The sequence below is a fragment of the Ctenopharyngodon idella genome, chromosome 22 (genome assembly GCF_019924925.1).
Source record: "Ctenopharyngodon idella isolate HZGC_01 chromosome 22, HZGC01, whole genome shotgun sequence".
Lineage (NCBI taxonomy): Eukaryota > Metazoa > Chordata > Actinopteri > Cypriniformes > Xenocyprididae > Ctenopharyngodon > Ctenopharyngodon idella.
This window is the reverse complement of record NC_067241.1, coordinates 9,236,399-9,264,203: the sequence shown is the minus strand read 5'-3', so window position 1 is coordinate 9,264,203 and position 27,805 is coordinate 9,236,399. Positions and strand designations below refer to the sequence as shown.

At 39.2% G+C, this 27,805-nt stretch overlaps 3 protein-coding genes across 4 annotated transcripts in view; 2 read left to right on the top strand and 1 right to left on the bottom strand.

Moving 5' to 3' along the window:
• Positions 1 to 22,454, top strand: part of LOC127505034 (acidic mammalian chitinase-like) — a 43,615-nt gene extending 21,161 nt beyond the window's left edge. Inside the window, exon 11 of one of the 2 annotated variants that reach the window (XM_051880285.1) lies at positions 21,766 to 22,454. In XM_051880285.1, coding sequence (XP_051736245.1) covers positions 21,766 to 21,926 — 161 coding nt within the window. In that variant the 3' untranslated portion in view covers positions 21,927 to 22,454. Of the gene's footprint in view, positions 1 to 16,205; positions 16,265 to 21,765 lie in introns of those variants that run through there. The other variant, XM_051880286.1, reaches the window with a different exon arrangement.
• LOC127505289 (acidic mammalian chitinase-like) overlaps positions 18,586 to 27,805 on the top strand; it is a 39,113-nt gene continuing 29,893 nt past the window's right edge. Inside the window, exon 1 of the mRNA XM_051880745.1 lies at positions 18,586 to 18,718. The gene's annotated coding sequence lies outside the window, so the exon portion shown is untranslated. The remainder of the gene's footprint in view (positions 18,719 to 27,805) is intronic.
• LOC127505038 (N-fatty-acyl-amino acid synthase/hydrolase PM20D1.2-like) lies at positions 23,847 to 27,682 on the bottom strand. The gene is made up of 6 exons (XM_051880290.1): positions 27,612 to 27,682; positions 26,889 to 26,967; positions 26,742 to 26,813; positions 26,143 to 26,308; positions 25,947 to 26,046; positions 23,847 to 25,200 (listed from the first exon to the last, which is right to left on the bottom strand). Exons 1-6 carry the CDS (start codon positions 27,650 to 27,652, stop codon positions 25,071 to 25,073), a joined length of 588 nt encoding a protein of 195 aa, XP_051736250.1. The 5' UTR covers positions 27,653 to 27,682; the 3' UTR covers positions 23,847 to 25,070.

Genomic DNA, 27,805 nt, shown 5'->3' with positions numbered 1-27,805 from the left:
CTACAGTTCATTGAGGGAACCATGAATGCCAACATGTACTGTGACATACTGAAGTAGAGCATGATCCCCTCCCTTCGGAGACTGGGCCGCAGGGCAGTATTCCAACATGATAACGACCCCAAACACATCTCCAAGACAACCACTGCCTTGCTAAAGAATGTCTCCAGACCTAAACCCTATTGAGCATCTGTGGGGCATCCTCAAACAGAAGGTGGAGGAGCGCAAGGTCTCTAACATCCACCAGCTCCGTGATGTCATCATGGAGGAGTGGAAGAGGACTCCAGTGGCAAACTGTGAAGCTCTGGTGAACTCCGAAAATAGCACTTTAAGTACATTATAGAAGTGTACTTTTTTCACCTGGGTATCCGTGACAGGTTGCGGGGCAGGCGGGTAGCCTATAGCCATGACAGGTCGACTAACAGGCGTGTTTATCCGTGACAGGTCGCGGGGCAGGCGGGTATAGCTGTGGCAGGTCGACTGATAGGCGCGTTTATCCGTGGCAGGTCGAGTGACACCTGTATTTTATTCTGTGATAATTTTGGGGTGGCAGATGGGGTGGCAAAACTGTTCCTTAGTGTGGCAGTTGCCACCCCGGTAGATCCGCCCCTGCCCCTTTGATTGCGAAAGTGAAAGTGCCCTTTGCGGTCGCATCGCGGTGCCCCCGCGTTCCCATTTCTCCCTGCCCGGAACGCGATTTCTACCGAGGGAGAACAATCCACCCCCCACATCCCCAAGGAACGTGATCACATTTAATATAAACACAGTAACACAATAGTTACCATAATTCTAATCTAATCTAATTTTTACTGTGTTTATTATTACAGTAATATAACTGTACAATAATAAACAGTAACAAAATAGATACCGTGATTACATTTACAGTAAGCATACTGTGGAATAGAACACAGCAACTTACTTGCTAATTGGTGCCAGCAAGTTACCGTACATTTCACAGTGTTCTTTTTACAGTGTGTCTTCAAGGTATGGACTTTGTTTATACGTATATGTGAACAAGGAAATCTTACAAGAAGTCGTTTTTGAGACAATCTTAATTGGAGTATAAATAAAGAAATTATTTGCATCTAGTTACGACTACATGGACTCTGGTAGTGCGCATCCTCAAACTTGCTCACTGTTGCAATTATCAACAGCAGCGGCTTAATGGAAAGCAACACCACAAAGAGTCTTCACCTAAAAAACAAAGCACAATCCAACAAACAACATGTGAACAGTGTCATCTGCTATCTGAACTAAAACTAGTGGAGTAATAAAAAAAACATAATTTAAAAAACCACATTTACAAACTTTCACAACTGCTCACGAATGGTTATTGTGTTTTTATTATAAACTATACTTTTCAATGCATGCTGTAGGCTACCCTCTTTTCTTAGTTATTTGGGCTTTTGAATGTTAGGTGTTTTAGATACACATAATTCTGTATAAAGATTATGTTTGAAAGTTATCTATAGGCTTTAAAAGAGTGTGGAACTTTGCATCACAGCGGTGTGACATAGCCCTGACAAAATATGTCGGCGTGTAAAAATACGCACAAAGATTTTAGCACAACTATTTACACACACACACACACACACACACACACATGCACAGTAAAGTCACAGTAGTCTCTGAAACATCTGTCTATTAGTCAAATATTGCATTTATTTCACTTCAGCTGTGATAAAGTATACAAACGCAGCACGAGCATCACTACGGGAAGCAAAAAGTGTCCGACTTCACCTCTCCATTTTCAGCTCCTCCCTGTTTGTGGAAGAAGATATGCTGAGAAAGTCATGCTAGGCTATCTGTGTTTCAGAGTTAGGAAGTATGAAAGACCTCCTTTGAGATGTTATAAGTGTCAGAGGTTTGGGCACATAGCAGCAGTATGTAGAGGAAAACGCAGATGTGGAAATTGTAGTGAAGATCATGACATTAAAGAGTGTAAAAGCCAGACTAAATGCTGTAATTGTGGGGGAAATCATGTGGCTGCTTTCAAAGGTTGTCCCTCTCATGCAAAGGCTATGTTAGTGCAGAAAGTAAGAGATGAGAACAAGGTTTCATATGCAGAAGCAGTGAGAAGAATTGAGAGAGCAAGTGGTAGTGGTCAAGCAACAGGACCAGTGAAGCCACAACAAGTGTACTCAAAAGAACCAGATGATTACATAATGATCAAAAAGAAGGCATTTTGGCCTTCTTTTCAGAAGCAGTGTGGAGAATTAAAGAGTTGACAATGAATAAATCAGATGTTGCAAGAGAGGTGATTAAAGTAGCTGATAAATTCCTCAAGATAAAAGATATTCAACCAGAGATAAGTATATGCAATAAAGGATTATCAGGCAGGTTCTTATCAGTCAGGGGAGAGATAAGGTAGATGAGGAATATGTGACAACTGAGGATAAAATGGACTGTTAAGTATATATCTGTATATAATATGGCATAGTTTCCAGGATTAGGCCTTAGTTCAATTAGGACATTTAGGTAGTTTTTATAAATTTACCCTAGACAAAAACATTACTGGTGTGCATCTTGAGACAAATCAATGGCTCTGACATATTTTAAGATATGTCAGTGCAAGTTGCTTTCAGTTAAAACAGCTCAAACGTGCATTTTAGTCTAGGACTAGCTTAAGCCTTGTCTGTGAAACCGGGGGTATATGTTTTATGTTTTGCAGTGTAATGCTAGAAGTCTAGTGGCCAGTGGTCAAGAATTCAAAAGGTTTATTGATGCATTAAATGAGGTAAATTCCCTGTTTTGGGTTGACATATGAAAACTTACCAGTGTAAAAAGATATAAGTTCACTCTCCTTTTCTTCGCTCCTCTGCCGCTGAGAGGCCGCCATCTTGTTTGAATTTTTTCTGAAATCTGCAAGCCGGTCACGTGATTGGCTGCTAGCATTCTGATTGGAGGATCTCAAAAAATTGCCCACGACCGATCTTAAGTATCCAGATATAAATTTGTTTCTCATTCTCAATGAGAATTGCATTGCTTGGCGACATTGCTCAAAACGTTGCCCTTTGTATCATCACCTATACAGAACAGCTGTTGCAGACTGTAACCTGACATTGTCTTTGATTTGGCTTGTAACATTACTTGAGCATTGTGGTTCTCATATCGGAGTTGTGTGAAATTGTTACCCTGCTGAACCCTGCTGACTTGAAGCAGTGCATGCTGGTAAGAAATTTTGTCCGACTTGAGACAGCGACGACACCATGTGACTGTGATGTATGGCTTCAAAGTACCGCGAGAGCAATTTGAGAGCAGCCGGCTGAGTCAGCCAGCGCAGTTTCTCAAGAGCAGCTGCATGAGCTCTGATGCCGAAACAGCTGTTCCAAGATTGGCCAGATTCACCGCATGACAACGATCACTTGTGTTTCATGTTTATTCTCACACCTTCAGTTCCACTAATGCTCAAAAATCTGTATTTTTATAACAGTTAAAGCTCTTTTCATGTAGTCGCGATGTTGTATTGTGTCATGTTTATCAAAATATAACTGATAAAAATTGTAGACCCCATTACGTTGGTATTTAAATAATATATGCTTATGTTGATCCTTATTCTTGTACAAACAGACGCTGTAAGCAGTACATAAAGTATTGAATGAAAATGTCTCTGAAACATCTGTGTATTAGTCAAATATTGCATTTATTTCACTTCAGCTGTAATAAAGTATACAAACGCAGCACGAGCATCACTACGGGAAGCAAAAAGTGTCCGACTTCACCTCTCCATTTTCAGCTCCTCCCTGTTTGTGGAAGAAGATATGCTGAGAAAGTCATGCTAGGCTATCTGTGTTTCAGAGTTAGGAAGTATGAAAGACCTCCTTTGAGATGTTATAAGTGTCAGAGGTTTGGGCACATAGCAGCAGTATGTAGAGGAAAACGCAGATGTGGAAATTGTAGTGAAGATCATGACATTAAAGAGTGTAAAAGCCAGACTAAATGCTGTAATTGTGGGGGAAATCATGTGGCTGCTTTCAAAGGTTGTCCCTCTCATGCAAAGGCTATGTTAGTGCAGAAAGTAAGAGATGAGAACAAGGTTTCATATGCAGAAGCAGTGAGAAGAATTGAGAGAGCAAGTGGTAGTGGTCAAGCAACAGGACCAGTGAAGCCACAACAAGTGTACTCAAAAGAACCAGATGATTACATAATGATCAAAAAGAAGGTATTTTGGCCTTCTTTTCAGAAGCAGTGTGGAGAATTAAAGAATTGACAAAGAATAAATCAGATGTTGCAAGAGAGGTGATTGAAGTAGCTGATAAATTCCTCAAGATAAAAGATATTCAACCAGAGATAAGTATATGCAATAAAGGATTATCAGGCAGGTTCTTATCAGTCAGGGGAGAGATAAGGTAGATGAGGAATATGTGACAACTGAGGATAAAATGGACTGTTAAGTATATATCTGTATATAATATGGCATAGTTTCCAGGATTAGGCCTTAGTTCAATTAGGACATTTAGGTAGTTTTTATAAATTTTCCCTAGACAAAAACATTACTGGTGTGCATCTTGAGACAAATCAATGGCTCTGACATATTTTAAGATATGTCAGTGCAAGTTGCTTTCAGTTAAAACAGCTCAAACGTGCATTTTAGTCTAGGACTAGCTTAAGCCTTGTCTGTGAAACCGGGGGTATATGTTTTATGTTTTGCAGTGTAATGCTAGAAGTCTAGTGGCCAGTGGTCAAGAATTCAAAAGATTTATTGATGCATTAAATGAGGTAAATTCCCTGTTTTGGGTTGACATATGAAAACTTACCAGTGTAAAAAGATATAAGTTCACTCTCCTTTTCTTCGCTCCTCTACCGCTGAGAGGCTGCCATCTTGTTTGAATTTTTTCTGAAATCTCCAAGCCGGTCACGTGATTGGCTGCTAGCATTCTGATTGGAGGATCTCAAAAAATTGCCCACGACCGATCTTAAGTATCCAGATATAAATTTGTTGCTCATTCTCAATGAGAATTGCATTGCTCGGCGACATTGCTCAAAACGTTGCCCCTTGTATCATCACCTATACAGAACAGCTGTTGCAGACTGTAACCTGACATTGTCTTTGATTTGGCTTGTAACATTACTTGAGCATTGTGGTTCTCATATCGGAGTTGTGTGAAATTGTTACCCTGCTGAACCCTGCTGACTTGAAGCAGTGCATGCTGGTAAGAAATTTTGTCCGACTTGAGACAGCGACGACACCATGTGACTGTGATGTATGGCTTCAAAGTACCGCGAGAGCAATTTGAGAGCAGCCGGCTGAGTCAGCCAGTGCAGTTTCTCAAGAGCAGCTGCATGAGCTCTGATGCCGAAACAGCTGTTCCAAGATTGGCCAGATTCACCGCATGACAACGATCACTTGTGTTTCATGTTTATTCTCACACCTTCAGTTCCACTAATGCTCAAAAATCTGTATTTTTATAACAGTTAAAGCTCTTTTCATGTAGTCGCGATGTTGTATTGTGTCATGTTTATCAAAATATAACTGATAAAAATCGTAGACCCCATTACGTTGGTATTTAAATAATATATGCTTATGTTGAACCTTATTCTTGTACAAACAGACGCTGTAAGCAGTACATAAAGTATTGAATGAAAATGTCTCTGAAACATCTGTGTATTAGTCAAATATTGCATTTATTTCACTTCAGCTGTAATAAAGTATACAAACGCAGCACAAGCATCACTACGGGAAGCAAAAAGTGTCCGACTTCACCTCTCCATTTTCAGCTCCTCCCTGTTTGTGGAAGAAGATATGCTGAGAAAGTCATGCTAGGCTATCTGTGTTTCAGAGTTAGGAAGTATGAAAGACCTCCTTTGAGATGTTATAAGTGTCAGAGGTTTGGGCACATAGCAGCAGTATGTAGAGGAAAACGCAGATGTGGAAATTGTAGTGAAGATCATGACATTAAAGAGTGTAAAAGCCAGACTAAATGCTGTAATTGTGGGGGAAATCATGTGGCTGCTTTCAAAGGTTGTCCCTCTCATGCAAAGGCTATGTTAGTGCAGAAAGTAAGAGATGAGAACAAGGTTTCATATGCAGAAGCAGTGAGAAGAATTGAGAGAGCAAGTGGTAGTGGTCAAGCAACAGGACCAGTGAAGCCACAACAAGTGTACTCAAAAGAACCAGATGATTACATAATGATCAAAAAGAAGGTATTTTGGCCTTCTTTTCAGAAGCAGTGTGGAGAATTAAAGAATTGACAAAGAATAAATCAGATGTTGCAAGAGAGGTGATTGAAGTAGCTGATAAATTCCTCAAGATAAAAGATATTCAACCAGAGATAAGTATATGCAATAAAGGATTATCAGGCAGGTTCTTATCAGTCAGGGGAGAGATAAGGTAGATGAGGAATATGTGACAACTGAGGATAAAATGGACTGTTAAGTATATATCTGTATATAATATGGCATAGTTTCCAGGATTAGGCCTTAGTTCAATTAGGACATTTAGGTAGTTTTTATAAATTTACCCTAGACAAAAACATTACTGGTGTGCATCTTGAGACAAATCAATGGCTCTGACATATTTTAAGATATGTCAGTGCAAGTTGCTTTCAGTTAAAACAGCTCAAACGTGCATTTTAGTCTAGGACTAGCTTAAGCCTTGTCTGTGAAACCGGGGGTATATGTTTTATGTTTTGCAGTGTAATGCTAGAAGTCTAGTGGCCAGTGGTCAAGAATTCAAAAGATTTATTGATGCATTTGTTGAAAAACATGACTTGATATGTGTTCAGGAGACATGGCTTAAACCTTGTTTAGATTTTGATATCCCAGGGTATAAAAGTTTAAGAGCAGATGGAGTAAATATGGTTGGAGATGGATGTGCCACTTTTATTAAAAATGGTTTACAATATAGAAGAGTAGAGATAAGCATAGAGCTTGAATGTGTGGTTGCCATAATATAGTCAGAGCAGGGAAGGATTTCTATATTTAATTATTATAACCCAGGACTGCAATTAGATGAAGAAAAACTGGAAGGAATAATAGCTAAAGTTGAGCTGCCAGTAATTTGGACCAGGGATTTTAATGCACACAGTGGAGTTTGGGGGAGCAGTACTTGAGATAGAAATGGTTCAGTCCTGGAGGATTTTGTTGAATGATGGTAGGTCAACTTGGTTTTTTAAACTAGTCGGGGTGCAATCTCATGTATTGACTTAACCTTTACTTCCCCTGAACTTTCCTTAGTGGGAGAATGGGATATAATGGATCAGTATATTATTGGAAGTGGCCATGTTCCAATTTTAAGTAGGATTGGGAGAAGGCTAATTAAAGAACAGGGCTACAGGCCAAAGAAATATAATTACTCAAAAGCAAGGTGGGATGAATTTAAAGAAAGGACTCAGGAAATGGTGCATAATGTGTTTCGAGGAGTTTTAGACAGATGGAATAGTTCAATTTGTGACATGTTATCAAAGGCTGCAGACAAATTTATTTCAAGAACTGAATTCTCAAAAGAATGTCAGATTGTGCCATGGTGGAATGAGGCATGCACTCTTGCTGTTCAAGCTAGAAATAAAGCATATCAATGACTGAGGAAAAACCCAATAGAAGACCATGCAATTGTACAGTGGGTACGGAAAGTATTCAGACCCCCTTAAATTTTTCACTCTTTGTTATATTGCAGCCATTTGCTAAAATCATTTAAGTTCATTTTTTTCCTCATTAATGTACACACAGCACCCCATATTGACAGAAAAACACAGAATTGTTGACCTTTTTGCAGATTTATTAAAAAAAAAAAAAACTGAAATATCACATGGTCCTAAGTATTCAGACCCTTTGCTCAGTATTTAGTAGAAGCACCCTTTTGATCTAATACAGCCATGAGTCTTTTTGGGAAAGATGCAACAAGTTTTTCACACCTGGATTTGGGGATCCTCTGCCATTCCTCCAGATCCTCTCCAGTTCTGTCAGGCTGGATGGTAAACGTTGGTGGACAGCCATTTTTAGGTCTCTCCAGAGATGCTCAATTGGGTTTAAGTCAGGGCTCTGGGTGGGCCATTCAAGAACAGTCACGGAGTTGTTGTAAAGCCACTCCTTCGTTATTTTAGCTGTGTGCTTAGGGTCATTGTCTTGTTGGAAGGTAAACCTTCGGCCCAGTCTGACGTCCTGAGCACTCTAGAGAAGGTTTTCATCCAGGATATCCCTGTACTTGGCCGCATTCATCTTTCCCTCGATTGCAACCAGTCGTCCTGTCCCTGCAGCTGAAAAACACCCCCACAGCATGATGCTGCCACCACCATTCTTCACTGTTGGGACTGTATTGGACAGGTGATGAGCAGTGCCTGGTTTTCTCCACACATACCGCTTAGAATTAAGGCCAAAAAGTTCTATCTTGGTCTCATCAGACCAGAGAATCTTATTTCTCACCATCTTGGAGTCCTTCAGGTGTTTTTTAGCAAACTCCATGCGGACTTTCATGTGTCTTGCGCTGAGGAGAGGCTTCCGTCGGGCCACTCTGCCATAAAGCCCCGACTGGTGGAGGGCTGCAGTGATGGTTGACTTTCTACAACTTTCTCCCATCTCCCAACTGCATCTCTGGAGCTTAGCCACAGTGATCTTTGGGTTCTTCTTTACCTCTCTCACCAAGGCTCTTCTCCCCCGATAGCACAGTTTGGCCGGACAGCCAGCTCCAGGAAGGGTTCTGGTCATCCCAAACGTCTTCTATTTAAGGATTATGGAGGCCACTGTGCTCTTAGGAACCTTAAGTGCAGCAGAAATTTTTTTTGTAACCTTGGCCAGATCTGTGCCTTGCTACAATTCTGTCTCTGAGCTCTTCAGGCAGTTCCTTTGACCTCATGATTCTCATTTGCTCTGACATGCACTGTGAGCTGTAAGGTCTTATATAGACAGGTGTGTGGCTTTCCTAATCAAGTCCAATCAGTATAATCAAACACAGCTGGACTCAAATGAAAGAAGAAATGGACAGCACCTGAGTTAAATATATCACAGCAAAGGGTCTAAATACTTAGGACCATGTGATATTTCAGTTTTTCTTTTTTAATAAATCTGCAAAAATGTCAACAATTCTGTGTTTTTCTGTCAATATGGGGTGCTGTGTGTACACTAATGAGGAAAAAAAATGAACTTAAATGATTTTAGAAAATGGCTGCAATATAACAAAGAGTGAAAAATTTAAGGGGGTCTGAATACTTTCCGTACCCACTGTATATAAGAAATTAAGGGCAAAAGCTAGAAGAGTCATAAAAGATGCAAAGAGAGAGAGAGTTGGCACAAATTTTGTTGTTTTTTAGGAACGGAAACAAATGTTAGGAAGTTATGGTCCTTAGTACATAAAATGTCAGGAGTGTATAAATCAATTCAAGTTCCACTTTTACAGATTGAGGGGCAAGAAGCAGTTAATAGTAAGGATAAAACAGAGATGTTGGTTAAAACATTTGAGGAATCGCATAGTTCGAAGAACTTTCTTTTCATTGGGAGAACTTATGCAAGCTATCATAAAAGGGAAAGATACGGCACCTGGTAGAGATAGGATCGGTTATCAGATCCTTCACAACTCAGATGATCCAGTGTTAGAAGAAGTGTTGAAGCTAATAAATACTGTATGAGAGATTGGTATATTGCCAAGGGAATGGAAGCATGCAGTAATTATGCCAATATTGAAGCCTGGTAAAAATACAGGAGAACCCAGCTCTTACCACCCAATTGCTCTTATATCTGTGCTATGTAAAACGATGGAACAAATGGTTACAGACAGATTAGTATATATTTTGGAGAAACAGGAGTACTTTACTCCTTATCAAAGTGGCTTTAGAATTGGTAGATCCACAATGGATTCTGTTTTACTATTAGAAAGTGATATAGCTAATAAAGAAGCAGTTGTGGGAGTTTTTCTAGATATTTAAAAGGCATATGACATGGTATAGAAGGAGGGGCTGGTGATTAAGCTGTATGATGCAGGGATTAGAGGCAGGATGTTAAACTGGATAAATAATTTTTTGAAGGACCGTACTATTTAGTAGATTGATTGCTATCCAGTGAGGAAAAGGTGGTAAATGGAACCCCCCCCCAGGGTAGTGTAATTAGCCCAGTGTCATTTATTGTGATGATAAAGGATATATTTTGTAAAGTGGAAGGGAGTCTGGGTATGTCATTATTTGCTGATGATGGGGCATTATGAGCAAGAGGGCGAAATTTGATGTATATCTATAAACAATTACAACAGGCAATTAATACAGTAGAAGCTTGGGCAGAGGAATGGGGATTTAAAATATCAATCTCAAAATCTAAATATGTAGTATTTGGTTTTAAAAGAGAAACTCCAAAACAGGGATTAAAGATTTATAATACACCCACTGAAATGGTTAAAACACTTAAATTCTTGGGAGTCTGGTTTGAGGAGAGAATGTCATGGAGGGTACACATAGATCAAATAGTAACTAGATGTGAGAAAGTTATTAAAATTTTATGATGCCTAGTTGGAAGGGGTGGAAGGGATAGAAAGGGGAGCATGATTAACTCCTTGGATAAGAGAGCTCAAGAAATGGGTATGAAAGACTTCATAATAGGACCAGTAGTGTGTTGGTCTCCAGTCCCACCATGGTTTCTGCCAGAGCCTACAGTTGACCTCTCCGTACTAGATCAAGTTAAGGAGAATAAGGGTGATCCTGTAGCAATGGTTAATGAGCATTTAAGAGGAAATTGGACAGGTTATATGTTTTTTTACACCACACTGGTCTTTATTCGAGGATTTAACGCAGGGGTGTCCAAATTCGGTCCTGGGGGGCCACTGTCCTGCAGAGTTTAGCTCCAACCTACCACAACACGCCTACCTGGAAGTTCCCTGTATGACTAAAAACCTTGATTAGCTAGTTCAGGTGTGTTTAATTGGGGTTGGAGTTAGACTCTGCAGGACAGCGGCCCTCCAGGAGCAGGATTGGACACCCCTGATTTAACCCATTAGACAGAGTTCTTCATATGGACTGAGGAGGGCAGCAATATGCCTTTGATGCTTCTAGACTGCCGCAAATCTCATTAGAAGAAGAAGATGTTTGTTTGTCGTGTATTGATGTTATGGTAACCAGCTGTTTGGTGAGTTCATATCAAGTCCAGGTTCATGCTGATTTCAAGTCAAGTCTAGTCAAGTCAAGTATGTTATTTATTTTGTATCTGTTCATGTTGGGATTGTAAATAAACTGTACATGGGTTCTTCAAGCTCGCCTCCAGTGGATCTATGTTACAGAATACACAACCGTTAACAATGAACCCAGCATTGGTTCCCAGTTACGGACTTTTGTGAACTTTGTTATCACATGGACTTTAATGACATTGACCTTAAGGGCATTTTTTGCAATGGACTTACAGACCATTTGAATTATTTAATGCCTGTGAGCACTGTGCCATGGACTTCACCCTTTTACTGACAGGTTCTTCATTTACTGTGGGTGTTGCGGATGAGGAGCCCCGCAATCCCACAGTACCTGCCAAGCCAAAGCCTGTTCACTCCATGCCTGCCATGCCAGGGCCTGTTCACGCCACGCCTGCCACGCCAGGGCCTGGTCACACCATGCCTGCCATGCCAGGGCCAGTTTATGTCATGCCTGCCAAGCCTGAGCCTGTTCACATCATGCCTGCTAAGCCAGAGACTGTTCATGTCATGTCTGCCAAGCCTGAGTCTCTTCAAGCGTGCCTGCCAAGCCTGATTTTTTTCACGTCATGTCTGCTAAGCCAGAGACTGTTCACGTCATGTCTGCCAAGTCTGAGTCTCTTCACATCTTGCCTGCCAAGACTGAGTTTCTTCACATAACGCCTGCCAAGCCTGAGTCCGTTCACGTCATGTCTGCCAAGTCTGTGTCTCTTCACGTCTTGCCTGCCAAGTCTGAGTCTCTTCACGTCTTGCTTGCCAAGCCTGAGTTTCTTCACGTCATGCCTGACAAGCCTGAATCTTTTCACGTCATGTCTGCTAAGCCAGATTATCACAGAAGTACTGGGTTTATAGTTCAGCTATAAACAATGATGTCTAGATCAATAGGGCAAACACCTTTTGAAAGTTAACTTGACGCTTTAAATAATGATTGTACCGATTACATTGTTTTGCCACCAGGTGGCGACAAGTGACTGTTAAAAAATGTATTTGTCATTGAATCATTCATTCACAAATTCATTAAAAAATGCTGGCTCATCCAATAATGAAACAAGTTAAGTATTTAGTGAGTCATTGAATCATTCAAACATATTTTTAAAAATAATTCATTCAAATCAATTAAACATTTTTAAATAGACTGCAGCACTTGATATTTTGTCAGAATCTCTAGTAAATTACGTTATTTTCTTTAGTTGGCATTAAGAAATGTGAAAGAACCAAATTTTATTGTAGGGGTGGGTAGGAGCTGGGCCGCATTAATGCAAGAAAGTTGAACTGATTTTAACTTAGTTGAACTGATTCATGGCTTTAGAACACCATGTCACGCGTGAGACGCAGCAAAAGACGGCAGACGCGAGCGCAACGGTTTTGTTTTGCACGTCCGTCTAGCGCATTTACATAGAAAAACAATGAAAAAAGTAGCGCATTGGAATGGGAAACGCGTTCTGTGTGAACAGCCCGATAGAAAACAATGCGTTCGAATTTTAAAGACGTGGTGCGGCGCTGCGCTTCTCGTCCTATGTGCGACCCTCCACTCACTGAACCCTGCAATCGTCAGTAATGTTCTGTCTGAAATTCAATAAAATACAAATCATTGCTTTGCTGGAAACGTTCAATGATGTACTGTACTTAAAATATATTAATATTTATATTAATATATAGCCTATTAGTTAATGCACTATGAACTAACATGAATGATCAAGGTATAATTATTGTTAAAATATACAACTTTAAAATGTAAAAATGTATTACTAAATGTTGAAATTAACAATGAACATACTTTTTTTAACCTTAGTTAATGTTACAGATGGACTCTTATTGTAAAGTGTTACCATTTCATATAAATCCAAACAGTCATGCTTAAAGATTATCATCTTTAAATATCTACACAAAGACATTAGACACATATGTATATTGTATGCACTTTATTTGCTTCCATTTTAGAACACTTGATGATTATTTAAATATGTATTACAGTAATGATAAAAAGAACTGAAATCAAATGCATTTCTGATATATTTTTATGTCTGCTGCATGGCTATATCTGCATGACTATGTCTGCTGCATGACTATATTTGACTATATTTATATTTCTCATGACACTAGCTGTAAATATGTATAAAAAACTTTGCTACATAACGAATCCATAAACGCGACCAGCTGGATATAAACTAATGTAAATAGATGGTAACAGTCGTGACATTAAACATTTGGGTCGAACTTGCGCGTGTTTTTGTCACATTGTTTCAAAGATCAAAGTGCAGGATAAATAAAGTAATTGTCTCCTAAAAGAATTAATCTATTCTGAACTGCTAAAACGAGTCGTAAGCAATTCCAGTCTCACTTCCTATTACAAACCTACGTAACTATGTAACAAATTTGCATAATGGCAGCCGATGGTCTTCATTGGCTGCTCACGAACAACATCTATTTTACACCGCCCTCAAAAACTGTTCTAGCTGAGACTAGAAGAGTTTGGTCGGCATGTCGAGAACTTTTTTTTGTTTTTTACAGTTTTTTACAGTGTGAAAGCAAATCCACCTTGCATGCACTTCCAAAAGATGAGGACTCGCTCTGGAATTTATACGGTAAAACTGACGCCATTGTTACTGTTCTTATCACTATGTATCAAGTGCTAAGGAAGCCTCCAGAAATAGATATGGTCATTTGTTTGGTTTCTGTCATGCGCTGTAAGCAGTAGACCAGTCACAACAGACTAGGCCATCTGACAAATCAGAGCAGAGGAGACTCTCGGAAAGGAGTGGTTTAGAGAGACTGACCCTGCATCCCAATGTGCATACTATCCACCCTAATGATTGGCCTGTATTGAACTCACCTGACGTAGTTACTCGCATTGAATTCCTAATAATAGACGAGTTGATGTCATAATATCTCGAGAATATGAAATTGAGAGCTTTTTAAACTTTACCATACACAAATACATATGTAGAATACATACGTTCTTTTTCAAAGCTGTCATAGTAAAAAAAAAAAATCAACAGTGGCAGAAGAAAGACTTATTCTGGCACGCATGTCAATCGAAAGTGTCGTAGTGAGGGAGTTGAACTTTTCTGATGTCATAAGGGATTTTTTGTCCTGAAAAAGCTTAAGCAAACTTTTGTAAGTTAGCCCCCATGATCTGATTACATTTTCAGCATTATAAAAAAAGCGTTCAGAAAGGAACATTTTTGTATATTTTCATATGAAATTATAAAAGAGTGAAATGTTGTATATGAAAGCTTTATTGCATTTATTTCTGCAAAACAAAAGGCTGATTTGATAGGAAGATGGAGCTGATGTAGGCAGTTCTAAGTACTGTAAGTAGCCTGTGCAAATAGTTTGGACTATGTGCCAATATGTCGTTCATCAAGTGATATTTATATTTTATGACAGACCTATAGGTTTGGATGTTATGGTAATGGCATTTATTCATGCAAAATAAAAGGCTGATAACTTGCACTTTGTGATTAAGAAGAAGTGAATGTAGGTAATAGTTCTGGTGGATGAAGGGCCCCCTCAAGAGGTAATGCGGCCCTGGGTAGGAGTGTTAAATAAAAAAAAATGAAGATGATTATGGCTGTCTTTTTAGGCTGTTGTTTCATTTCTATGGGTTTTGTAACATTCTAAAAGCTCTTTATTTCACAGATACAACAAGTTAGTCAGTGTATTCAATAGGTTGCTTTAGAGGCATAAGGTATTGTAAGCATTTCACATAACAATGCAACAATAATAAAACAATGCGTTGACATAAAAAAGGAAATTTACTTTTACTTAAGTACTTTTAAAAGCAAGTACTTCTGTGCTTTTTACTAAAAAAATCTGTATTTACAATTTTCACTTGTAATGGAGTAATATTTGACTAATATCTTTCACTCGGTTACATTTTTTTTTTCAATTGCTAACATGCTTTTGTCCAATCTGTAGTCACATTTTCAAAACTCTAAACACAATTAGCACAACATCCGTCTGTTGTGAACATACCATTAACACAATGCATGTTGTTTTCACACAATATGCAGTCAATTAACACGTTTCTAAAATTCTTACATTTTCTTTTCACACAAGCTTGCCCAAAATCACGGATCTTTCTGGTCTTATTTACAAATGCTTAAACACAGCATGTCAGAAATGAAGACCTAATGTTCTAAACCTTAAATATAGTATAAAACCTCTACTTCTGCCACAAAAGCAGCTCAAAAATACTGAAAAAAATAAAATAAAAATAAAAATATTGAAACAACTGATAAAAAATTTTAAGTAGCAGATCACTGAAATATTGAAAAATAGCTGAATCCAATCTTAGTTGGAGGCATAGTCAGGTGTTGAAGTTCTTTCCATTATAAATACACAGTAAAATAGGACTCTTTGAATTGATTTTGTTCAGTATGGATGCAGAATAACACAGAGAAGCAGAGAGAACAAAAATAATATCTGGGCAAGGGAGAGGAATAGATGAAGTAGATGAGTAGTTGGAACAGGTCAAGGAAGAAGAAGAGTTAGAGGAGAGGAGGTAGAATGTGTGCCAGATTGTGCATCTCTATATTTTTTCCCTTACACATGTGAAACCTATGAAAGCTTATTTCCGCCATTGAATAGACAATGAAAAACCCTTTTCTCTCAATTCCTAGTTTATATCCAACAATTCTGAGCAATTTCATGTTTTCATTTCAGTAAAAGCTTCATGTAAAGCTTTTGGAAGCGTTGTAGTAAAAGCTTCATGTAAGGGACCCATTTGACCAGTGGCTGTCCTGAGCAATTTTTTCATACTGCCATCAACTGTTTGTGTTTTGACAGTCATTGCGATATGATTGACTATATATTTATGTTTGATAGAAAACTAGTGCTAGTGTTTTGACAGAAAGATTCAATTGGTTTAAGCCAGAAAATTAACTATTTGTCCAATTGCGTGATGTGGGTGTGTTGCTGCGTTCAAAGTTTAGAAAAAGTATTTTAAGTATTGGTAAACGCTTCTTAGTAATTGTAAAAAAAACTATAATAGAGTTGTGTACTTTGTCAACCTCTTGTTTTGGTTAATCATTGTTAGCAGAAGTTAGTTCTGTGAGTTGGGGGTAAAAGGAAGTAATATAAATGATAATTTCTGTATTTCATACAGCAATAGCAGACAGTTTCTTGGCTGATACAACCATCACTTCATGATGACCAAATTCATTTTTCTAACTGGTAAGTAATTGTTGCTCTTACATATAATGCTTTTTTAAAAAGCTTGAGTGTTTGAATGTTTTATATGTCGACATTTAATTTGTATCTCCTTTCAGGCTTTTCTCTGGCATTGTGTCACTTTGGTAAGGTTTTTTTTTATTTGTTGTTTCATTATTAAATATTATATTGTTATTATCATGTTTATATAATAATAATTATTATTATTAATATTATTGTATTATTAATAATAATGTTTGTGTAATTATTAATTATAATATTAATTTTATTTATTTCAGGATTTGCCTCCCAACTGGCATGTTACTTCACAAACTGGTCTCAGTACAGACCTGACGGTGGCAAGTACATGCCATCTAATGTGGACCCACATCTGTGCACTCATTTAATTTATGCTTTTTCCATTATTAATGTGGGAAATAAATTGACAACCTTTGAATGGAATGATGAAACTCTCTACAAATCTTTCAATGGACAAAAGACCAGGTATGTGCTATCATCTGGTGTTTTGTTTGTGAATATAGTTGTTAATAGAATAGAATACGTTATGTAATGTTGTTCTGAATAGTGATTATTTGTACAGTGAATAATGCTACACATATTTGACTTGACAGAAACCCCAACTTGAAAACTCTCTTGGCTGTCGGAGGATGGAACTTTGGCTCAGCTCGGTAAGAGTCCTGCTCAAACACTGAATAATGAAGGATGTGTGTTGAACAGAAATGTTTATTTCATCTTTATGGAATTTTCTGTCATGACTTCAGGTTTAGTGTCATGGTGTCCACATCAGAAAACAGGCAGACCTTTATTCAGTCCTCCATCACATTTCTGAGGACCCATGGCTTTGATGGTCTGGATCTGGACTGGGAGTATCCCGGTACTCGTGGAAGTCCTCCAGAAGACAAGCAGAGATACACTCTGCTGTGTAAGGTACTTCATTATTTGCAGATTTGCATTCTCTCACAATGGTTTTTAACCCTAAAATAGGCAACGTGTACCATGAGTTACATAGATTTATTGTCTTGTTTGGGACATAAGAAAGATTTTTTCATCAAATCCTTTTATCATTTATCATAGTCTTGTCTGTCTTGAGTATGTTGGTCACATGATTTGTTTCAAGTTTTCTGTGATCAATTAGTCAATTAATCAAAATTCTAAAGCTTTTTATTTATTTCTAGGTTCATATTAGATTTTGAATTGCAGATTTTCAACGTGGATTATAATTTACATTGAGTTAAAAAAAGGTCTTAATCCACTGCAAATATGTGACTATAACAGGAACTCTTGGAAGCTTATACGGCAGAGGGTGCTGCCACAGGACGTCCCAGACTCATGCTCACCGCTGCAGTGGCTGCTGGGAAAGGAAACATTGATGCTGCGTATGAAATTGCAGAAATTGCCAAGTATGTCTCATGAAGAGTTTTGTTCACTTTGAATCATGAAATATGATTATGCTGTGGACAGAATCTCTTAAAATGCCAATCAAATGATCATTTAGTAATATTTAATGTATAAATGGACGCTGACTATGAACTCGCTATTTCCCTCTTGTAATGCAGGTATTTGGACTTCATCAATGTCAGGACCTTTGACTTCCATGGCTCATGGGACACTGTCACTGGACACAACAGTCCTCTGTACCGTGGCTCTGGAGACACAGGAGACAATATCTACTTAAATACTGTACAAAGGCCTTATATCCTACTGTAAAACTTCTGAAATATAACATAATGTATAACATACAAATGATTTGTGAATGATACTATGAGTAATTGCAAATAGCAAGCAGCTGACAACATGCAACATGAAATAACTGATTCATCATGATAATGCAGGATTTTGCAATGAAATACTGGAGAGATCAGGGCACTCCTGTGGAGAAGCTGAGGATGGGGTTTGCAGCATATGGAAGAACGTTTCGCCTGGCGTCTGCAGCCAGTGGAGTCGGAGCTCCAGCTAGTGTACCTGCCTCAGCTGGAACTTTCACCAGAGAGGCCGGATTCTGGTCCTATTATGAGGTCTTATCTTCAATCTAACACTTAGCACTTACATTATAGCACAATATTTAATTTTGAAAAATAAAATCAGATGAGTTATGGATTGATCCTCTCCCATCAGATCTGTCCTTTCCTTCAAGGAACCACAGTGCAATGGATTGATGATCAGAAAGTTCCTTATGCAACCAAGGGACAGGACTGGGTGGGATTTGACACCAAGGAAAGCTATACGACTAAGGTGAATATATCATACAGGTTGGAAAATACGTACAATTTTATGCAGTTCTCATGCTCTCAATAACTAGATCTGGTCTGCTACAGGTGAATTACCTGAAGGAGAACAAGTTTGGGGGAGCTTTCGTCTGGGCTCTGGATCTCGATGATTTCGCAGGACAGTTCTGTGGGCAGGGCAACTACCCTCTTATTGGGCATCTCCGCTCACTTCTTAATACTGGTACATCTCATATTTATAGAAGCCTATTCCCACCACATAAGAAAAAAAAAAAACATGCTTTGATACATCATAATTATCACATGAAAAGTCAAAACTGAAAAGACAAAATTATGAGAATCTAATTTATAATTATGAGATAAATAGTCAAAATTATGACATAAATGGGAAAAGGTTGGATATCGATCATTATTTGTATCTCCATAATTTCAACAAAAAAATTCAAATCAACTTTTTGTCATTTCAACTCATAATTATGATTTCGACTTCTGATCTCATGACATAGTCATAATTTTGATATGACTATGACATTTTTAATAAGAGTATGATATGCCATATGCCAGTATGCAATAATTTCGACTGTCAAAGTCATAATTTGACTTTGTCATAATGACTGTTTTTAATAATTTCAACTGTCATAATTTTATTACATTTTATCTCATAATTATGACATAGTCTCATCATTTTGACTTTTATATAAATTATTACTTCATATCTCATGATTATGTTATATAAAGAATAGATAATGTACAGTCTTTTCTGCGTTACCTTGTCAGTTTATTTTGCGATAATAACTGACTGTACATTATCCCTTTATTGCACGGCTACTCCCCAAATAAATAAATACACGGGCATGAAATATTGATTCAAGTTGAAATTGGTTCATAATGATACCTGTACTCTTAAACTGTTGCCATGGATGAAGCTAAATATTAGGAAATATCAGAACTCTGGATGCCGCGATTGACCAATCAGAATCAAGTATTCCAGGGAGCCGTGTAATAAACCAGATTAATAATTGGAAAACTTGAGATAAAATATCAAATTCCAATTTCCTCCTCCAGAGCTTCTCCCTCCAAATACAACACATGTGCCCTGTGAGGCCACAACAACAGCATCCACTGCTCAATCTACTAGACCTCATGTTGTACCGACAGGAGCAGAGTTCTGTGAAGGCAGACCACAGGGAATTTATGCAAACCCAGCTGACCCATTGACCTTCATTCAGTGTGCTAATGGCAGGACCTTTGTACAGAGTTGCCCTGCAGGGACCGTCTTCAATCCCAACTGCTTGTGCTGCGACTGGCCTCAATCTACTGGACCTCATGTTGTACCGACAGCACGCTCATTAGCAGAGTTCTGTGAAGGCAGACCACAGGGAATTTATGCAAACCCAGCTGACCCATTGACCTTCATTCAGTGTGCTAATGGCAGGACCTATGTACAGAGATGCCCTGCAGGGACCGTCTTCAATCCCAACTGCTCGTGCTGCGACTGGCCTCAATCTACTAGACCTCCTGTTGTACCGACAGCACCCTCAGGAGCAGAGTTCTGTGAAGGCAGACCACAGGGAATTTATGCAAACCCAGCTGACCCATTGACCTTCATTCAGTGTGCTAATGGCAGGACCTACGTACAGAGATGCCCTGCAGGGACCGTCTTCAATCCCAACTGCTTGTGCTGCGACTGGCCTCAATCTACTAGACCTCATGTTGTACCGACAGCACCCTCAGGAGCAGAGTTCTGTGAAGGCAGACCACAGGGAATTTATGCAAACCCAGCTGACCCATTGACCTTCATTCAGTGTGCTAATGGCAGGACCTATGTACAGAGATGCCCTGCAGGGACCGTCTTCAATCCCAACTGCTCGTGCTGCGACTGGCCTCAATCTACTAGACCTCCTGTTGTACCGACAGCACCCTCAGGAGCAGAGTTCTGTGAAGGCAGACCACAGGGAATTTATGCAAACCCAGCTGACCCATTGACCTTCATTCAGTGTGCTAATGGCAGGACCTATGTACAGAGATGCCCTGCAGGGACCGTCTTCAATCCCAACTGCTTGTGCTGCGACTGGCCTCAATCTACTAGACCTCCTGTTGTACCGACAGCACCCTCAGGAGCAGAGTTCTGTGAAGGCAGACCACAGGGAATTTATGCAAACCCAGCTGACCCATTGACCTTCATTCAGTGTGCTAATGGCAGGACCTATGTACAGAGATGCCCTGCAGGGACCGTCTTCAATCCCAACTGCTTGTGCTGCGACTGGCCTCAATCTACTAGACCTCCTGTTGTACCGACAGCACCCTCAGGAGCAGAGTTCTGTGAAGGCAGACCACAGGGAATTTATGCAAACCCAGCTGACCCATTGACCTTCATTCAGTGTGCTAATGGCAGGACCTATGTACAGAGATGCCCTGCAGGGACCGTCTTCAATCCCAACTGCTCGTGCTGCGACTGGCCTCAATCTACTAGACCTCCTGTTGTACCGACAGCACCCTCAGGAGCAGAGTTCTGTGAAGGCAGACCACAGGGAATTTATGCAAACCCAGCTGACCCATTGACCTTTATTCAGTGTGCTAATGGCAGGACCTATGTACAGAGATGCCCTGCAGGGACCGTCTTCAATCCCAACTGCTTGTGCTGCGACTGGCCTCAATCTACTAGACCTCCTGTTGTACCGACAGCACCCTCAGGAGCAGAGTTCTGTGAAGGCAGACCACAGGGAATTTATGCAAACCCAGCTGACCCATTGACCTTCATTCAGTGTGCTAATGGCAGGACCTATGTACAGAGATGCCCTGCAGGGACCGTCTTCAATCCCAACTGCTCGTGCTGCGACTGGCCTCAATCTACTAGACCTCCTGTTGTACCGACAGCACCCTCAGGAGCAGAGTTCTGTGAAGGCAGACCACAGGGAATTTATGCAAACCCAGCTGACCCATTGACCTTCATTCAGTGTGCTAATGGCAGGACCTATGTACAGAGATGCCCTGCAGGGACCGTCTTCAATCCCAACTGCTTGTGCTGCGACTGGCCTCAATCTACTAGACCTCCTGTTGTACCGACAGCACCCTCAGGAGCAGAGTTCTGTGAAGGCAGACCACAGGGAATTTATGCAAACCCAGCTGACCCATTGACCTTCATTCAGTGTGCTAATGGCAGGACCTTTGTACAGAGTTGCCCTGCAGGGACCGTCTTCAATCCCAACTGCTCGTGCTGCGACTGGCCTCAATCTACTAGACCTCCTGTTGTACCGACAGCACCCTCAGGAGCAGAGTTCTGTGAAGGCAGACCACAGGGAATTTATGCAAACCCAGCTGACCCATTGACCTTCATTCAGTGTGCTAATGGCAGGACCTTTGTACAGAGTTGCCCTGCAGGGACCGTCTTCAATCCCAACTGCTTGTGCTGCGACTGGCCTAAGAATTAACCTCACGTGATCACTCTTTCACTCCTAAAAAGAAAATGTGTAGAATTTTTGCAGTATTTTTGAAGTAGTAGTATTTAGGGCCACTAGTGGCGCAATAATTTTACACTTTACCTTTAAGTTTTGTGATAATGTCTTCAAATTTAACACTTTTGCAAAATATTTTGTTGGGTCTTTGCACTCACTTTTAGTCTAACTTGTCTGATTAAAACTAGCATGATTCACGAGTTTGCATGTACATGAAATCAAAATAAAGTAATTTGTATAATAATTTATGCGTATTTGGCGTGCTGTCCGGGGGAGGGCTCCGAGCTCGGAATTTGGCCCGAACCCAGAGTACTCCCCCTCCTTAACTGGGATAGAAACCAGCCAAGAGTGAGGTGATGGGGTGGTGGAGGGATGCTGTGAAACTTGTCGCGGGATAGAGGTGAGAGACGGCTTTATATACCGGCTTCCTCTTGCACTGATTGGTTGATTACCTGAACGTGCGCCTCCCGAATTTTGTTAAATAAAACTTCATTTAGAAAAGCACTAATTGTCCACTTATTTTACATTTAGAGTGTGATTGCATACTTTCAATTATTCATTCATTAGGGACCCCATGTCACACAGAGTCTCACGCTGGCAGGGTCGCGGGTCTCACGGTCACAAACTCGCCAGTCTGATTTTTTTAGGGGGGGGGGGGTGACCAAAAAAGTTTGAGAACCACTAGTTTAGTCATAAGACAAGAGCCCAGAATAAATCAAATATAACGTTTTATTTGTCAGTTAACAATGTATCATGCCAATTACATAATTAAACAATGAGAATCCAATTCAGAAATTATAAATACATAACATCAATTGCTCCAAGATGAATCTAAGAGTGAGAGATTCATACCTGACATCAGAGAGACACACAGCAGTGTGTCAGTGTTTTACATGCAGAGCTCCAGAGACTCACACAGCACTAAGCTGGGGCCCAGACAGCAACATAGCATGGCCCAGATCCGGCTAACATCTGGTACATGTGGATTACACGCGGACCAGATGTGGGCCGGATCTGGGACGACACTATGTTGCTGTCAGGGGGTTTTCTGGTTGCAGAATCCCAGTTTTACCTGTTTTAGACTTTTACCACTTAGATCTTTTTTCTGATCTGGGTATTTAAGGGAAAGTTGTAAATTACAGAAGGCCTTTTGGTTGGACAAGATGGACAGGGATAGGAAAGCATTCTCAGATTTCAGATTTCTTCTGAGTTTTCAATCTTTCTCATAATGTAAGTGAGACATTTAAAATTATACCAAACATGAAAGGGAAAAAGCAATAGATGCACAAGATACAGTACATCATATGTGGTATATAGACATTCTTAGTGAACTTTCAGACAGGGTGATAAGAAAAGGAGTGGGGAGAGGGAGGTTTACGATGAAAAAGCAGAGAAGGATATACATAATGTATTGGAAACAATTTTAGACACTTCAGTTGATTTCAGTTTTGAGGCACTCTACATGGGAAAGATGTCAATGGTTTCCTGGGTAAGGAAGGATAAATATATGTACAGAATTATTCTTGCTTCAAGTAAAAAAGCTATTACTAGATGCTGGTATAAACCTAACCCGCCACAAAAACCGGAATGGATTGACATTGTAAGAAGTATTTTTATTATGGACAAAATTACTTTCTGTATAAATAACCAAAAAGATATGTTTGTTGACTTTTGGTCCAAATGGATAGAAAAGAAAAAGCAGAGAAGATTAGGCAAATTTCTCTGTCCTTTCTTCATGATCTTTTCTTCAGATTAGCAATTTTATTGTTTTGTCTGTTTTCTGTGAGAGCTTCTGTGTCTATCAGGAATTTCAATCTTACCAGATAAGATATTTTTTTAGATAATGTTAGAGTATTTATCAGGAAAAACATTACAGAATAAGAAAGAACACACATCTATGTTTGTATTAACATTTTTTTATTAATAATGTAACACTTCCATTCATGAAATTAAATCAATTTCATAAAAATAATCAATGAACAACATTTACAGTAATTTTCAGTGCAAAAAATAACTAAGAATTCAAAGTAACATTCTAACAACCAAAAACAATAACAGTGTTGAGCTGCAGCTTTGTGATGCAAGTGATATCCAGAAGCAAATGCTTATGGAGCCAGACATAATTGATCAAAGGATGTCATAATAAATCACTTCAGTCTAACACATTATCTATTGCCCATACTGCAATTTTTGAAAATGTACCACAGCGTTAACCTTCAATAAAATCTCCAAAAATGCAAACACTATTAAGAATAGTAGAGTAACTATAAGGAGAGCTCAGGGTGTTGTATGAATCTCTCAGAAAGTTGGTCCAAAACACCAAAGCAGCAAGTCTGACAGTGTAAAGTCAGAAATATAAACTGCGTTTTGAAGCAGACTTAACCAGAGATAACAAGTGAGATGTTTGTTCCAGCTCTCCCCTGAACCCAGTAACACTTTCAAACACAAAACGTGACACTCAAAATTGTGGAAAATTCTATTAATCTAGAAAACTAATCATCACTCATTAATGATCAATTCATCATCACAATGCCCATATTTGTCTGATTTATTCACATAGCTAGCTTATTCTTTTTCTGTGACGCTCAGTTGAAGTGTAATTGTGCTTAGCAATGCTTTTGTTTTCGTCAGGGTTGCTTATGTTTAACATTCAGTCAACAAACTTATAATTATTTGGTCAGACGTTACTAATAACAATTAGTTCAAATAGAAATACATACAGTATGTATGTAATATGACATTATTTATAGTATACACATACTGTATACTGTAAGCCACTTTGAATAAAACCATCTGCCAAATGCCTGAATGTAATGTAAACCTAAGTGCAGGGTTAATTACACCCATGCCCTGCTGTCAACACCTGACAAACAGCAAACTTGTGATGTGTTTTTAAATCATTCAGTAAGGAATGCAAGAATGAATCTTTATAATTGAAATGTTTCACAACCTTCAATTCTTTAGTTTTTTTCTAAAGCTGCTGTATTAATTTTATCCAGATATTCAATTCATATCTGTTAAAACAAAGCTCCCTTAGCTTAGTTTCTTTTTTTTTCTTTTTTTTAGCTTAGTTTCTTAACCTTCAGTGTCTTGAGATTAGTGCAAGTAACATCTCACCATTTACAGCTCATGCTGGCTACTGTGAGGTGGCGGCAACTTCCTGATGTCATTATTCTGGATGAGCTGGAAGTAGAACAGCACGATCTCTTCATAGTTCTTAATGGAGATTCTCTTGTTCACACCGTGGAATCTAAAGGAGGAACATGAACGTTTGATCATATAAAAACTTGATGTTTCAGGGACCGTTTACATGACACCCCGACAGCAACTTAGTGTTGGCCCAGATCCGGCCCACATCTGTTCCACGTGTAATCCACATGTCCCAGATGTGGGCCGGATCTGGGACACACTATGTTGCTGTCTGGGCACCGTTTTCAACTAAAAACAGAATACTTTGTATGGATTTTGACTGTTTATTTACACAACTGCATTTTGGGGTCTGAATACGAAACTTAGGTTTCAAAGTGCACGTTTTTAAAAATTATACCATTATCGTCTCCGTGTAAAATGCAGATTTGTGAAAATGGTAACGTCATCTCATACATATTATGTGTTTAGTCTATAGGCATGGGCGAGTACTTGACAACCAACAATGGCGGACTACAGGACTGTGTTTGTCCTGCTCAAGATAAAAGTTTATCAACCCTTCACAAAGTGTAGATTTACTGCACCGCTACTACACATTATTTACATAAGCCAAATTCTGACATTGCCAACTACTGGCCTGGCATGCATAATACAGCGTTTTTAGTTGTTTTAGTCATTTCTGTATAAACAGAGATTGTTTTGACAACGTTGTCGTCTGTACACAAAGCTTTTCAAAAACACAAAGGAAAAACTTTTTCTCATTTGTTAGTACATGGTTGTTGTGTAAACGTACCCTCAAGCTGGATACTCCACTACATTAGTATAAAGGGCCACTCTCCTGTGTTTTACCTCTGAGGATCACCTGGTTTGAACCACGTTGGTGCAAAGCGATATATGTCTCGGGTGATGTCCTTGTAGTGCCGGCTGTCAGTGTTGCCAACACAGATACCTGTGAGAGGAAATCATAGAGCAGCTAAAAGTGGCTCTTCACGAGACAATGATGTGCGTAAGTGGCACTTAAGCAGAAATGCAAGACTTCACTTACCAGGGGCCACTGTGAGCTGAGGAAACATGACCTGCACTGTTTTCTTTATGACCTGGAACCCAAAAGCCTGCTCATCATAGGAGCTGATGGGCAGTGGGTCGAATCCATCGACCATCTCTACCTTCACACGCTCATCTGATATGGTTGACTTGACCAAATCCATAACCTAAAAGATGACATAAAAGGGGATGTGATGTGATCAAACAGTGAGTGATTGTAAACATTATAGTCCGAGTCTGATTTAAAGGGATAGTTCACCCAAAAATCAATGTTCTGTCATTTAATCACCCTCACATCAGTTCAACACACATAAGAACATATATTGAAAAACAATGGGGTACAAACAGTACAGGACTTTTATTGTATGGACACTTTCCACTAAAGAAAGAAAGTCATACAGTTTTTCAGTCACAAACATAATTGTCATTTTTGAATGGGTGAACTGTCCTTCTAGAGTTAGTTTTTTATTTAGAGTGATTCATGCGAAACTGGTTGAGAAGGTGTGAAGAGCAAAAGTTAATAGCTGAGCTATAACAACTCTAGCCTGGACTCAGGGCTGGCTGAATGAGTCATTGTGTGGCTACAGCGTGACCTCTCACCTCCTGCAGCGTTTGGGCTGAGTGGATACGGAAATTGACAAAAGCTTCAGCGTATGACGGGATTACGTTAATCTGTAAGAGAAAGAGAAATAATCATATCTCCATTCATGCTACAACTTAGTGAACTTACAAAAAAAGAGGGCCCACCTTCACACCCGAGTTAAACATTGTGACGGCAGTTGTGGTCCTCACAAAGGCATTTGTGTCAGGCTTTTTCTCCAACACCCTGCATATGAAAGGGACACCGATATTATTATTATATTACTATGACAGGGGTTTTCCTGGGTATTTACAAGCTTACTTAGATGCTTATTTACAAAGTTAGTGTTGGTTGCATTTAATCATTAATACAGTAAATCATATGTTAAATATTTTACATATATCCTGTCATGGCAAAGCTGAATTCTTTCAGCAGCATCTTCTGAAAACTACAATCATGGTGTTTCACGGAGTTCATAAACAGTGCCCACTGATATAGAGAATGCCACCCTTTGGAGTGGACTTTGTGCTTTGTAACTTTGCAGACCTTTTTCATTCTCAAACAGCAACATTACACAATAAAGAAAGTTGAAAATGTAAAAAAAACATAATAGGTCCTCTTTAAATTAACTTTGGTGGTCCAAACAATTTTCAGTGCAGGAAAAATCCTGTATAAAATATAGTTTGATATGATATTGATTACTGTAGTCAGCATTAAGACAACAATATGTACTACCTGCTTAGAAGCGGAAAGAAGAGCCACAAATTAGACGTGATGAATCTGAGAGGAAGGCCAAACTACAAAATAAAATAAGAGAAATGGTTTGTTGTAAAGCAAGTCTGTATGTCATAAATCGTAGCCTGTAAAATCCTCTGCTTGAACACTTTTACCTTATGTGCCAGGTGTTCAAATGTGCCACGCTCAGGACCATATCCAAACAGTCTGGGCATCCGATTTTCCTCCAATCTGAGAAAAGATGTTACCGAAAACATCATCTTAGCTAAAAGTGTTAAACTGAGCTAAAAGTCTTTAGCTCAGTTTAACACTGTTTTGAGAATAACTTGATAGCAATAAATAAAACACA

Coding starts and splice junctions, on each gene's coding strand:
- LOC127505038 (XM_051880290.1), bottom strand. CDS start 27,652: ATGGTCCTGAGCGTGGCACATTTGAACACCTGGCACATAAG. Junction 26,309..26,741: donor CAGCCCAAACGCTGCAGGAG/GTGAGAGGTCAC, acceptor GTCATCTTTTAG/GTTATGGATTTGGTCAAGTC. Junction 26,047..26,142: donor TCAGCTCACAGTGGCCCCTG/GTAAGTGAAGTC, acceptor TTCCTCTCACAG/GTATCTGTGTTGGCAACACT.